Below are 14,922 nucleotides of genomic sequence, written 5' to 3' on the forward strand. Positions count from 1 at the left end.
TTCAACCAGGCACGGAATTTCCTAGCTTGGTGGATCTCCAGCCCAGCGTTAACCATAGGGAAGTCTTTCCTTACATATCACTGGAAAGTAATACTGACAGATGCCAGACTTTCTGGCCAGGGAGGACTGTTCCAGTACCTCACAGTTCAGGGCATATGGTGGAAGCCAAGTTCCTCATCAACATCCTGGAGTTCAAAGCAGTTAGAATAACTCAACACTGGACCACCGTTCTACAAGGACACTCAATCAGGGTGCAATTAAACTGTATATATGGCCCATATCACCAAGGGGGCACCAGAAGTCATACAGCCTAATATCAATTACGAAAGATCATCTCATGGATAGAGAAACACTGTCTAAAGATCTCTGCTGTCCACATCCCAGAAATTTACAACTGTCAGGTGGATTACCCTAAATGCCACTGCCTGGATCATGAGGAATGCGCCCTTCACCCTGACATATTCAACCTGAATTGTCAGAGATGGTAATCCAGGATCTGGATATCCTGGTCTCCAGGTTCAACCAACAACAAGCTACCTCTGTGGCCAGGACCGAAGATAACGCATCAGCACCATCTGGTACAAACTCTGCCTTGCCTGCTCCACAAAAGAGAGCAAGAAACTGGTGTTTGTCATTGCCCAGAATAACCTGGTACACAGACTTACTCTGACTACTTGGAGATGACCCTTGGCCTCTTGTGAGCAGACCTGCAGCCTCAGAGCTGTCTTCTCCATCCTGCTTTGCAGTCACTGGTGTAACAACATGACTGTTGAAGCCTAGGTCTTAAAGGACAGAAAAGTCCCTGGGTCTGTCATTCCTACTTTGGAGAAAAAAAAGCCACTTATATAAAGAACTGCCATTGTATCCGGAAATAGTTATTTGCCTGGTGTGAACATGGGCACTTAAATCTCAGAGATTATTCTGTGACTTGCAATCTAGCCTTCTTAAAATCAGCACTTGGCCAGAAATTGGCCTTAAAGTGATTATAAAACCCTAAGGTTTTTTACCCTAATACATTCTCTGCATTAAGGTAAATAACCTTCCGTGTGCAGGATACCCCCCAACCCCTCCTTATACTTGCTTGAGCCCAATCTCGATCCAGAAACAAACACAAGAGCAGCGGCTCTCTCCCTCCACATAGGCTCAGAGGCAGACGTGGGAGCAATTTGACACCCACTGCTGTCCCTCATAGCCAGTGGGGAGGGAGCAGAGGGTAGTGCCAAACCACGCTCTCTTTGTATATGGACACACAGAGCAGAATTGTGAGTGAGCCTGCACGAGCATCCTCATAGCAAACAGCTTGCTATGGTGGGCACTGGGCAGGGGGTGGGGGGAGGTGCCAAGAGCACTGACAGAAGACCCCAGAAAAGGAGGATCAGGGTATATAAAACATTATTAAAAAAATAATGATAAACAGTGACTTTCAGCACTCTGAAAGAACAGAATTCTGCCTTGTCTATTTATTCAAAACCCTCTGACCTTGCTCTTCCTTGTCAAAGCCTTTATTCAAGGTGTATCTCAGACCAACCTACCCTTTTAGCACCTTGTGCTTTCTTAATGTCAGGTCACCTTGAGGCGAGGTGACAGATGCACACCGTAGGGATCAGGAGTGCACTGCAAGGTTGTGGACCCTACGGCTGACTGCTGCGGACGGGAGACAGGTCCCACCGGGGTTAGAGCGTAAGATTCCCTGGGGCGCGGAGTCTAAGAGCCAACAGGTGTTCACCAGAGCCTTGAGTGGTGAGGATGGACTTGGCTGCAACTGGCTCCAGGTCGCGACCCCCAGGGTCCCCCAGTTCACACCCACAGTAGGCAACAGGAGGTTAGGGATGGTGAGGGACAAAGCCAAGGTCGGGCCACAAGCAGACAGGAATAGTCAGGGACACGCCAAAAGGTCAGGATCACAGGTAAACAGGGATAGTCAAAGACACGCCAAAGTTGGTAACGGAACAACAGAGGAGCACACGGTAGGTAACAGGAAGCTAAACACACAAAGGAATACACAATGGTTGATCAGCACTGTTGGCTTGCAGTGCACAGGTTAATATAAGGTTCTCTGATAGGGCCTGGGGTGGAGCCATGCTTAGAGTAGAGGTTATAAAAACCACCAGGTGGAAGTGGCTGGCCTCTTAGCCTGAACACATGAGGGGAGGTAAGCAAACAGGAAGATCACTGCATAACCATGACAGTACCCTCCCTCTTGTGAGGCCTCCCCCTCCCCCGCCTGGGTCCAGGCTTAAAGGGAAACTCCAGATGGAACCTCCTCAACAGACGAGGAGCAAAGACCTCAGATGCAGTGATCCAAGACCTCTCCTCAGGGCCCAACCCTTTCCAAAGTACGAGGTACTGAAGAATGCCTTTACGGAGCCGGGAATCCAAAACTTGACTAACCTCGTATTTTAGATTATCCTCAGAGACCGAAACCGAGGTAGGGAGAGGACGAGAGGACTTGAGGACTAAAGGCTTTTTAGGAATGGGTAAGGGCATGAGAAGATCAGGAGTCTGAGCAGGGTCCCCCACACCCTTAAAGATGAGCTGGGCATCCATAACAGGACCACCAGACTGGGCAGAGGTCAGTGGATCCCTGAGGTCAGGTTGGTTAGAAGGTGACATGTCACAAGAGTCAAGCTGGATAGCTGCAACACAAACAGAATGCAGAGAACCCTGAGAAAAAGATTGAAAACCCCTCCTGGCCGAATGAGGTATTCTATCCAAAGGATGGATTGAGCCTCTTAAACGGGTTTGAACAGACATAGTAGCAGTAGGGTGAGGCCAGGTCACCGAAGGTGCTGAACAAGAAGCAGGAAGCTCATTGGGCATGGGCTGGATTGGCATAACTGGTGCAGAGGTCGACTGAATAGTATTGTCAGGTGTAGCGACCATCTCAATCGCATCACAGGGCATAGCAACTGTGGAACTTGCAGACAAGTTAGCCTGGCTGTGCATCCAAGGGAGATTAGGGACAGGCAAAGGTAAATGGTTATGTGAACTGGAGTGAATGATCAACTCAGGTTCATAGGGGGGCCCCTCATCCAGAGTACCACATGACCCAGAGGGTGCACCAATCCGACTATTGCAGGACGCATCCCAGAGATCGCTATATACAGCTGGAAGAGCAGAAGATACTGGGATGGTGGTAACAGGAAGTTTCTCCTTTGGGGTACCCTTGAGTAGGCAGGAAGAGGAACAGGAGGAACCCCAAGACAGGATCTGTCCAGCAGACCAGTCAACGTGTGGAGAATGGAGCCGTAACCAAGGAAGACCTAATATGATCGTAGATGAAGCCTTAGGTAAGACAAGGAAGGATATCCACTCCTGGTGGAGTGTCCCTACTGACATCTTAACAGGAAGAGTCTGAAAGTGGATAGGGCCCCCTGGGAGAACCGTGCCATGAATCGCCAAGACCACCAATGGTGTTGTAAGGGGCAAAAGGGTAAGTCTCATGGAGGATGCAGTTTCCCAATCCATGAAATTGGCAGCGGCTCCGGAATCCAGATGTGCTGAGACCAAACGAGAGGAAGCACCGACATGAAGCAACACAGAAAGGAGAAGACGAGAAGGTGAAGGTGATATTTCAGGGTCTAATACTCCACCTTCCAGATGTATTAGCCCTGAGTGTTTTTCCGCACAAAGAGAACAAGTGTCACGGAAATGACCTTTGGCCCCACAATAGAGGCATAGGCCCAGAGTTCTGCGCCTAGCACGTTCTTCGGGAGATAACTTAGTCCAGCCCAACTGCATAGGTTCCTCAGTAGGCAGGGGATGCTCCTCGGATCGAAGAGAAGGGACTGGGGGCTCAGACTGCCTAAAGAACAGGGAGTGCTGGCGTCTTTTTTTTCCAGAGCCCTCTCCTGAAAGCAAATATCGATCTGGTTACACAAGGTGATGACACTGTCCAGATCAGCAGGAAGGGATCTTCCTGCTAATTCATCCTTCACTCTATCAGAGAGGCCATGTAAAAAGGTTGCAACTAGGGCCTCATTATTCCAGCTCAATTCAGCTGTGAGGATACGGACCTGAAAAGCATACTGTCCCACAGACGCAGACTCTTGACAGAGACGTAAAAGAGCGCTAGCCGCTGAGGAGACACGACCCGGTTCCTCGAAGATATTCCGAAAAAGTTTCAAGAAATCAGACAGGCTAAAAACCACTGGATCATTCAGTTCCCACAGAGGGGCAGCCCAAGCTAACGCCTCGCCGGACAGGAGGGATATGATATATGCAACTTTTGCCCGATCGGACAGGAAGTTTTGGGGCTGAAGTTCAAAATGAATTGTGCACTGGCTAAGGAACCCCCTGCAAGCCTTGGATTCCCCAGAGAAACGGGCCGGAGCTGGTAGTTGTAATGAATGTGTGGCTGTGACTGATGTGATAGGTGCAGCGGCAGATAGCGGTTGAGGTTGTTGAACCGGGGGTCCTAATGAGACCTGAACCTGTTCAACACGGGATGCCAAATCCTGAAGGAATCGCATCACCTGGGTCTGATGCGATTCTTGGGTCTCAAGTCTGCGAACTAAGCTCTGCAATGGATCATCTGCAGGAAGCGGCACGTCAGCCGGGTCCATGGCTGATCAAACTGTCAGGTCACCTTGAGGCGAGGTGACAGATGCACACCGTAGGGATCAGGAGTGCACCGCACGGTTGTGTACCCTACGGCTGACTGCTGCGGACGGGAGACAGGTCCCACCGGGGTTAGAGCGTAAGATTCCCTGGGGCGTGGAGTCTAAGAGCCAGCAGGTGTTCACCAGAGCCTTGAGTGGTGAGGATGGACTTGGCTGCAACTGGCTCCAGGTCGCGACCCCCAGGGTCCCCCAGCTCACACCCACAGTAGGCAACTGGAGGATAGGGATGGTGAGGGACAAAGCCAAGGTCAGGGCCACAAGCAGACAGGAATAGTCAGGGACACGCCAAAAGGTCAGGATCACAGGTAAACAGGGATAGTCAAAGACACGCCAAAGTTGGTAACGGAACAACAGAAGAGCTCACGGCAGGTAACAGGAAGCTAAACACACAAAGGAATACACAATGGTTGATCAGCACTGTTGGCTTGCAGTGCACAGGTTAACCACTTGCAGACCGGACCAATTTGCTGGTCAAAGACCAGACCCCTTTTTGCGATTCGGCACTGCGTCGCTTTAACTGACAATTGCGCGGTCGTGCGACGTGGCTCCCAAACAAAATTGACGTCCTTTTTTTCCCACAAATAGAGCTTTCTTTTGGTTTTATTTGATCACCCCTGCGGTTTTTATTTTTTGCGCTATAACCGAAAATAGAGCGACAATTTTGAAAAAAACGCATTATTTTTTACTTTTTGTTATAATAAATATCCCCAAAAAATATTTTAAAAAAACATTTTTTTTCCCTCAGTTTAGGCCGATACGTATTCTTCTACATATTTTTGGTAAAAAAAATCGCAATAAGCGATTATTGATTGGTTTGCGCAAAAGTTATAGCGTTTACAAAATAGGGATAGTTTTTTAGCATTTTTATTAATAATTTTTTATTATTTTTTTTTTACTAGTAATGGCGGCGATCAGCGATTTTTATTGTGACTGCGACATTGTGGGGGACCCATCGGACATTTTTGACACATTTTTGGGACCATTGTCATTTATACAGTAATCACTGCTATATAAATGCAGTGATTCCTGTGTAAATGACACTGGCAGTGAAAGGGTTAACCAGTGGGTGGCAGTGTAGGGGTTAAGTGTTCCTAGGGGTGTGTTACTAACTGTGGGGGGGTTGGGCTTTCATTTAATGAACACTGATCTCTGCGGCGGCGCGCTCCCGATGGCAGGGCGGCATTGAATATTGGACGTACCTGTACGCCAATATGCCTGCCCGTGCCATTCTGTCGACGTACATCGTCGTGCGCTGGTCGGGAAGTGGTTAATATAAGGTTCCCTGATAGGGCCTGGGGTGGAGCCATGCTTAGGGGAGAGGTTATAAAAACCACCAGGTGGAAGTGGCTGGCCTCTTAGCCTGAACACATGAGGGGAGGTAAGCAAACAGGAAGATCACTGCATAACCATGACACTTAGAACCTCAATCAACTTCTTTCTGCTCTCCAGAAACCACTTTTTGAACCCATCATGGAAATTCCCTTAGATGATCCCTCCTGCACAGTGGCCTTCTTGGTTGCTATACTGTCTGAAAAGGTAGATAAGGTAGTCTTACACCCAAGATAAATAATAGGCAGCACTCCAGACAACAAACTTTTCAAATGAATACAGTATCTCACAAAAGTTGGTACACTGCTCACATTTTATTATATCTTTTCATGTGACAACACTGAAGAAATTACACTTTGCTACAATTTAATTGCGGTATATGGAGGGAATTGGGACTTTAAATGAAGAGCATATTATGCTCCTCAATCCTGGGTTCAATGAGGCAAAGAAAGGGAAATTGGGACTTTAAATGAGGTGGTTGACTCGTGTAGATCAATGCAGCTGAATTTTATTGTAGGAGTAAGGATTTGTCAACACATAATGATAGTAAATGTAATATATGAAAATCCATGAGTAACGGTTATCATATCTGTACATACATTATATAGTATCATCAATAGTAATACATTTAATATAAAAAGATTCACAAATGTTAACATATCTATACATAGGTATAAAATGTGTAAAATGTATATACCTATGTACAGATATGTCAACATTTGTGAATCTTTTTATATTAAATGTATTACTATTGATAATACTATATAATGTATATGTACAGATATGATAACCGTTACTCATGGATTTTTTATATGAAATTTACTAACGGTTATCATATCTGTACATATACATTATATAGTATTATCAATAGTAATACATTTAATATAAAAAGATTCACAAATGTTGACATATCTGTACATAGGTATATACATTTTACACATTTTATACCTATGTATAGATATGTTAACATTTGTGAATCTTTTTATATTAAATGTATTACTATTGATGATACTATATAATGTATGTACAGATATGATAACCGTTACTCATGGATTTTCATATATTACATTTACTATCATTATGTATTGACAAATCCTTACTCCTACAATAAAATTCAGCTGCATTGATCTACACGAGTCAACCACCTCATTTAAAGTCCCAATTTCCCTTTCTTTGTCTCTTTGCTACAATGTAAAGTAGTGAGTGTACAGCTTGTATAACACATTTGCTGTCCCCTCAAATTAACTCAACATACAGCCTTTAATGTTAAAACCACTGGCAACAAATGTGAGTACACCCCTAAGTGAAAATGTCCAAATGGAGCCCAATTAGCCATTTTTCCTCCCTGGTGTCATGTGACTTGTTAGTGTTACAATGTCTCAAGTTTGAGTGGGGAGCAGGTGCGTTAAATTTGGTGTTCTCATCCTCACTCTCTCATACTGGTTATTGGAAGTTCAACATGGCACCTAATGGCAAAGAGCTCTCTGAAAATCTGAAAAAAAGAATTGTTTATCTACATAAAGATGGCCAAGGCTATAGGAAGATTGCCAAGACCTTGAAACTGAGCTGCAGAATGGTGGCCAAGACCATACAGCGGTTTAACAGGATAGGTTGCACTCAGAACAGGCCTCTCTATGGTCAACCAAAGAAGTTGAATGCATGTGCTCAGCGTCAAATCCATAGCTTGTCTTTGGGAAATAGACATATGAGTGCTGCCACCATTGCTGCAGAGGTTGAAGGCATGGGGGGTCAGCCTGTCAGTGCTCAGACCATACACTGCATACTGCATCAAATTGGTCTGCATGGCTGTCGTTCCAGAAGGATGCCTCCTCTAAAGATGATGCACAAAAAAGCCTGCAAACAGTCTGCTGAAGACAAGCAGACTAAGGACATGGATTACTGGAACCATGTCCTGTGGTCTGATGAGACCAAGATGCACTTATTTTGTACAGATGGTGTCAAGCGTGTGTGACAGCAACCAAGTGAGGAGTACAAAGACAAGTGTGTCTTGCCTACAGTTCAGCATGGTGGTGAGTGTGTCATGGTCTGCATGAGGCTGCATGAGTGCTGCCGGCACTGGGGAGCTACAGTACATAGAGGGTACCATGAATGCCAACATGTACTGTGACATACTGAAGCAGAGCATGATCCCCTCCCTTCGGAGACTGGACCTCAGGGCAGTATTCCAACATGATAACAACCCCAACACACATCCAAGCTTGCCACTGCCTTGCTAAAGAAGCTGAGGGTAAAGGTGAAGCACTGACCAAGCATGTCTCCAGACCTAAACCCTATTGAGCATCTGTGGGGAATCTTCAAGGTGGAGGAACGCACGGTCTCTAACATTCACCAGCTCCGTGATGTCGTCATGGAGGAGTGGAAGAGGACTCGAGTGGCAACCTTTGAAGCTCTGGTAAACTCCATGCCCAAGAGGGTTAAGGCAGAGCTGGAGAATAATGATGGCCACACAAAATATTGTCAATTTGGGACCAATTTGAACATTTTCACTTAGGGGTGTACTCACTTTTGTTGTCAGCGGTTTAGACATTAATGGCTGTGTGTTGAGTTATTTTGAGGGGACAACAAATTTACACTGTTATACAAGCACTGCTTTACATTGTAGCAAAGTGTAATTTCTTCAGTTTTGTCACATGAAAAGATATAATAAAATATTTACAAAAATGTGAGGGGTGTACTCACTTTTGTGAGATACTGTATATTTATGAAATGAAGCATCATTTAGAGACTTAACAATAAAATAAAATAAATGCTAAACATCTCCCCACAGTCCCTCTATCTAGACAAAAGCAGACTCTAAGCTACAAGTGTCAACTACGTTTTCTTTAGAGCAGGGAAGGGATCAGGGTTAAAAGAACAGTAATTAATGAGCATCAGTACACATCCCAGAAAAATCCTTCAGCTAGTATGTGGATACTCAGGATCAGGTGGAGATGGGAATCACAGGGGGTTATTTACTAAAGGCAAATCCACTTTGCGCTGCAAATGCTCTGAAATTGCACTTGGAAGTAAAGTCTCTGTAGATCTGAGGGGGACATGCAAGGAAAGTAAAAAACAGCATTTTAGCTTGCACATGATTGGATGATAAAATCAGCAGAGATTCCACTCATTTCACATCTACCCCTTAGATTTAGAGCGACTGCACTTCTAAGTGCACTTTCAGTGCACTTGCAATGCAAAGTGGATTTGCCTTTTGTAAATAACCCCCGACAGTGTTTCAGAGTAAAGACCCCTTTCTCAAGCTAGTGAATTTGGGAATCACTTGAGAAAGTGGTCTTTACTTTGAAATGTTGTGATTCCCACCTCCACCTGATCCTAAGCGTCTACATGCCAGCTAAAAAAAATAAAAATCTTGTATCTATGACTGTGTATTGATGCTTTTCAATTGCTGTAGTTTTAGCTTGGATGTACTCCCTGTTCTATTAAAAGTATATACAGTATGATGCTTGTAGCTAAAAGTCTGCTTTTATCTAGATAAAGAAACTGTGGGGAGATCTTGTGCGTGTACTATAAATTATCTACAGTGCCTTGCAAAAGTATTTCACCCCCTTGGCTGTTACATTACAGCCTTTAGTTCAATGTTTTTTTTTAATCTGAATTATATGTGATGAATCAGAACACAATAGTCTAATTTGGTGAAGTAAAATTAGAAAAATACATATAAAACTATTTTTCAGAAATAAAAGAAAGGAAAATTGATGTGTGTATGTATTCACTCCCTTTGTTATGAAGCCTATAAAAAGCACTGGTGCAACCAATTTCCTTCAGAAGTCACATAATTAGTGAAATTATGTCCAAATATATCATAACCAAATGGAAAGAACATGGCACAACAGCAAACCTGCCAAGAGGTGGCCGCACACCAAAACTCAGGGATCAGGTAAGGAGGTCATTAATCAGAGTGGCAGCACAGAGACCCAAGGTAACTCTGGAGGAGCTGCAGAGTTCCACAGCAGAGACTGGAGTATCTGTACATAGGACAGCAATAAGTGTACGCTCCATAGAGTTGGGCTTTATGGCAGAGTAGCCAGAAGAAAGACATTACTTTCAGCAAAAAACAAAATGCCACGTTTAGAGTTTGCAAAAAGGCAAGTGGGAGACTTCCAAAATGTATGGAGGAAGGTGCTCTGGTCTGATGAGACTAAAATTTTACTTTTTTGGCCATCAAGGAAAATGTCTGGCGCAAACCCAACACATAACATCACCCAACAAACACCATCCCCACAGTGAAACATGGTGGTGGCAGCATCATGCTGTGGGGAAGTTTTTCAGCAGTCAGGACTGGGAAACTGGTCAGAGTTGAGGAAAAGATGGATGGTGCTAAATACAGGGATATTCTTGAGCAAAACCTGTACCGCTCTGTGTGTGATTTGAGGCAAGGATGGAAGTTCACCTTTCAGCAGGACAATGACCCCAAACACACTGCTAAAGCAACACTTGAGTGGTTTAAGGGGAAACATGTCAATGTGTTGGAATTGCCTAATCAAAGCCCGTAACTCAATCCAATAGAAAATCTGTGGTCAGACTTAAAGATTGCTGTTCACAAGCGCAAATCATCCAACTTGAAGGAGCTGGAGCCGTTTTGCAAGGAGAAATGGGCACAAATCACAGTGGTAAGATTTGGCAAGCTCATAGAGACTTATTCAAAGAGACTTGAAGCTGCGATAGCCGCAAAAGGTGGCTCTACAAGTATTGACTTGGGGGGGGGGGGGGGGGTGACAAGTTATGCACATTGACTTTTTCTGTTATTTTGTCCTATTTATTGTTTGCTTCACAATAAAAAAAAAAATCTTCAAAGTTGTGGGCATGTTCTGTAAGTTAAATGATGCATATCCTCAAACAATCCATGTTAATTCCAGGTTGCGAGGCAGCAAAACATGAAAAATGCCAAGGGAGGGGGGGGGGGGGGGTGAATACTTTTGCAAGGCACTGTATCTACTGTATATAATGCTTCCTTTCATGAATATATGTAATTTGAAAAGGTAGCTGACTTTAATGGTGTCTAATATTTATTTACATTGTATTATTCTTGAGGATACCCAATCTATGGTTCTAGAACCCTCAATTATTTTATTTTATTCATCAGGTACTGATGTTGTTATTTGGGTGTACATTGTCCTATATTTTGTTTTACTAAGTCTTACACCCAAGACCATCTTTTCTTCCTAAGGTGACATCAGTCTTTCACCTCATTGAAGACATAGTCCTTCCATCTTTGTGCCCTACTCCAAATCACCCAAAGGAAGTTGTACCTCACTGCCTGGATGCAGTCGGAGCCATCAGAGTCTACCTCAAAGCAACAGCTTCTGTCAGGAAGATTGACTCCCTATTTGTTTTACCCTCAGGACCTCACAAGGTACATCCTGCTTCCAAGTCCACCAAAGCTGAGTGGAAAAGACAACTCATTGCTGGAGCGTATGCGCTAAAGGACAGAACTTCTCCTGTGCTTTTACTTGCCCACTCCATAAGGTTGGTGGGCATTTCCTAGACCGTCGGCCACCATGCCTCTGTGGCCAAACTTTATAAGACCACCACCTGGTCCTCTGTTCATTATTTTTAAATATGTACCAGGTGGATGTCCAGTCTCCTACAGATGCAGCTTCCGGCCTCAAGGTTCTGAAGTTGGGTCTGTTAACCCTTGTTTTTAATGGGCTAGTTGGCACAGTACTGTTTACCTAGTTGTTTCCCATACTTCTCATTTATTGCTTGGAGATAAATTAGGGTCTATGAACTGTGTCCTGTACTGTACGATTAACAAAAAATAAATTTTTAAATACCATGTCTTGTAATATAGTACAGGATACAGGCCACTCTTCTTTTTTATCCCTGGGCGCTCTAAATTGCTTGCTACAAATCTGAGGACTCCGAGTGGAGAAGGATTAAAAGGATGATGCCCAGGGGGTCATGTCTTCAAAAGCTTGCCAGTGTCCAATCCCTTGAAGGTACCAGCCTATAAGCCATGGTCTATGCAAACTCTTCCTGTCTCCTGCATGGTACAATTAAGATATTCTGGCATCTGCTGTGTCTAAAAATAGACCCAGGTACTCCAGATGGTGTGAGGTCAGAAGGGAAGACTTTGGAAATATAATTAACCAGCCAGTGGTTTGAAGGAACTGAATTATCCTTTGTATATTCCAAGATTTAGTAACTCAAAATTCAATTTTTGGTAGTCTGCAATGCTGACACTGAAGCCAAATGAGCTGCCCTGCCCTTTTCGTACCAACAGCAAAAGGAGTACGTTATATATAATTGGCATGCATACTCGCACAAATTGACCAACAGAGTCTGTAACTGCATATATTTTTCTACACAATAGTAATGCCCTGTACACACGACCGGTTTTCACATTGGAATAAACTCTGAAGGTTTTTCCAACGGGGTTCCGAGGGAATTCCTCTGAAACTGTCTTGCGTACATGTGATCACACCAAAGTCCAACCATCAAGAACGCGGTGACGTACAACATCTACGTCGGGACTTGAAAAAGTAAGTTCAATAGCCAGTAGCCAATAGCTTCCGTCGCGTGCGTGCTTCAGAGCATGCGTCGTTTTTGATCCGTCGGAACAGCATACAGAAGAGAGGTTTTCTCAATAGGAATTGGTTCTGTCGGAAATATTTAGAGCATGTTCTATTTCTAGGTCCGTCAGAATTTTCGACATAAAAAGTCAGATGGGGCATACATATGATTGGAATATACGATGAAAAGCTCTCATCTGACTTTTTCTGTCGGACATTCCGCTCGTGGCATAAGGCCTCATTCACACAGGCATAAACATTTTCACTTTCATATGTCCAGTATTTGTGTTTTTTGTTTTTAATGCCTTTAAACCTAGTTCAGTACTTGGCCTGTGCGGCCATGCAAATTCAGAGTTTAGATCTATATTTTAGGAGCCATAAAAAATGCCCCAAAGCTTCATTTAAAAAGGAACTTATGAGCATGATATAAGCTTAAACGCTTGCATATGCGCGTATATTTATTTCAGGGGCTAGAATAAATGATTATTGTTTGCACTTATACGCTTCTAAGCGCCATACACCTGTAAAGCACATACACGCGTAGTTGCATGCCAAAATTATCATTTTTTATTTTTCTGCCATCTTCTGGCAGAAAGCTCCAGCGTAGATAAGAGTATTGTAATACGTCATGTACATGAACATTCTAAACCAGGCTAGAGTGGCAAAATGGGTATATAGAAAAATATCTGCAGTTGCAGACACCAGCAACCATTATAAGAGTGTGCTTCCTTATAGGAAGCAACTTTCTCACTGGGGTATACTTTGTGCCAATGATGCGTAAATCACACAACTCTGAAATTTTTACTTTAGCTGAATGTTGATATTTTTATGTTGCTCGCGATATATTGCCACTCTAGCCTGGTGTAGAATCCTTAGGATTAAAAAAGGAACTAAACGTATAAGAGGGGGAATCATACCACATCGTTTGTGTTTGCAGAAAGTGTCATGTTATCTAAGCAGATACTTCTGAAAAGGTTACATTTTTATTATTGTAACTGTAAACTAAAGACTATTATTTCTATTTTGAACAGATATTTGGGCTATTGGTTGTATTTTTGCTGAGTTGTTAACATCCGAGCCTATTTTTCATTGTCGGCAAGAAGATATAAAAACAAGTAACCCATTCCACCATGATCAGCTGGACCGAATATTCAGCGTGATGGGATTCCCTGCAGGTAAATCACCACTTCCTCTAGATGTTAGCTTTTGACTGTGGCTGTATTTCCTGAGAAAGAAACATCTATGAAATAATACATTCTTGGAAGGTTTGTTGGACTTTGAACCACTTACTGCAAATTCTTTATTTGAAATATATTTTTTATGTTTTTATTATGTATGCTTTCTCTTGTCACCTAGTAAAATAGTGTTTTGCAAGTGTGCGTTTTGTGCAACAAACATACTGTATATCGCAAAAGAACCAGTGCTTTAACTTTTATTTAAATACACTGATGTCATCTATCCATTAGCTGTATGAAACTGAGGAGATGCCATGGTGTCTGATGGTAGCTGTAAGGAAATGCTTTTTGGGTCATTGCCAAGGACAGAGAGTTCATACAATAAATAGCTGTTATGTGATAAACCTTACATGGAATGTCAATAGGAAGCCAAATATCAACCCTTGTATTCCCATTCTGTAAGGTGTCATGGCAGATAAAGGATAACGTCTCTCAAGACAAGAGTAATTGGTAAAATATCAGGGTTTATCTTCTGGACATATCTTTGTTTTAATGGTGAGCTGTTAAACTAAAATAAAACTACAGCACACTCATTTTACAATTGGTAAATAACTCTAATGGGAAAATATTGATTTATGTAGTTCTTGATAAAGCAACAATGTGCAATGAAGATATTTGCTGAAACTGCCACTATGAATATTTAGCATCTTGTATCTTGTCTCGTATCTTTTAAATACCTGTTGACCTGTTGATGGCCTTTTAAATACCTACACCTCAACTTCCAGGTGGCACCTCTCCTCTCACCACATTAGTGACACAGCACCTGGGACATGCAACACTGGGAAGCAGGCACCCAACATACTCTGAAGTGTCTAATGCTGAGGATTTTGAGATATAGCTCTAACTATACAAGATAAAATATCAGGTGTACAGTTTGTGTAAAGCCTAAGTTACGTCTAAATTGCAAACGTACAATCAGCACAAGAGATGTAGGGCACATGCCCCCTATACATTCGTCCAGCCCTCTAATCTACATGCGGGGCGCCGAATGCATGGACTCCAGTGGTTTTTTTTTTAAGCACGATTAGAGCCAGTGGTTCTAGTAGGCTTAGTAGGCTTCAAAAAAGGGTGGGCGGTGACCCAGCCGACTGCGGGGGGGAGATTGAAGGGGAAGGGGGGGAACTGGCTGTGGGTGCAATGTTTGCATAAGTGTACATACCCTGGCAGAATTGATTTCTTGGCCATTTTTCAGAGAATATGAAT

The 14,922-nt window shown here is 43.4% G+C and overlaps 1 protein-coding gene across 5 annotated transcripts in view; it reads left to right on the forward strand.

Annotated features, from left to right (window-relative positions):
- The window catches only part of CDK19 (cyclin dependent kinase 19), a 310,045-nt gene that overhangs the window by 225,910 nt on the left and 69,213 nt on the right, over nt 1–14,922 (forward strand). For all 5 annotated transcript variants that reach the window (XM_077487115.1, XM_077487116.1, XM_077487112.1 and 2 more), the window contains one exon: nt 13,516–13,659. In XM_077487115.1, coding sequence (XP_077343241.1) covers nt 13,516–13,659 — 144 coding nt within the window. The remainder of the gene's footprint in view (nt 1–13,515; nt 13,660–14,922) is intronic.

This window comes from Lithobates pipiens, unplaced genomic scaffold (assembly GCF_037356315.1).
Source record: "Lithobates pipiens isolate NorthernLeopardFrog02 unplaced genomic scaffold, aLitPip1_a1.2 Scaffold_18, whole genome shotgun sequence".
In the NCBI taxonomy this organism is placed as follows: domain Eukaryota; kingdom Metazoa; phylum Chordata; class Amphibia; order Anura; family Ranidae; genus Lithobates; species Lithobates pipiens.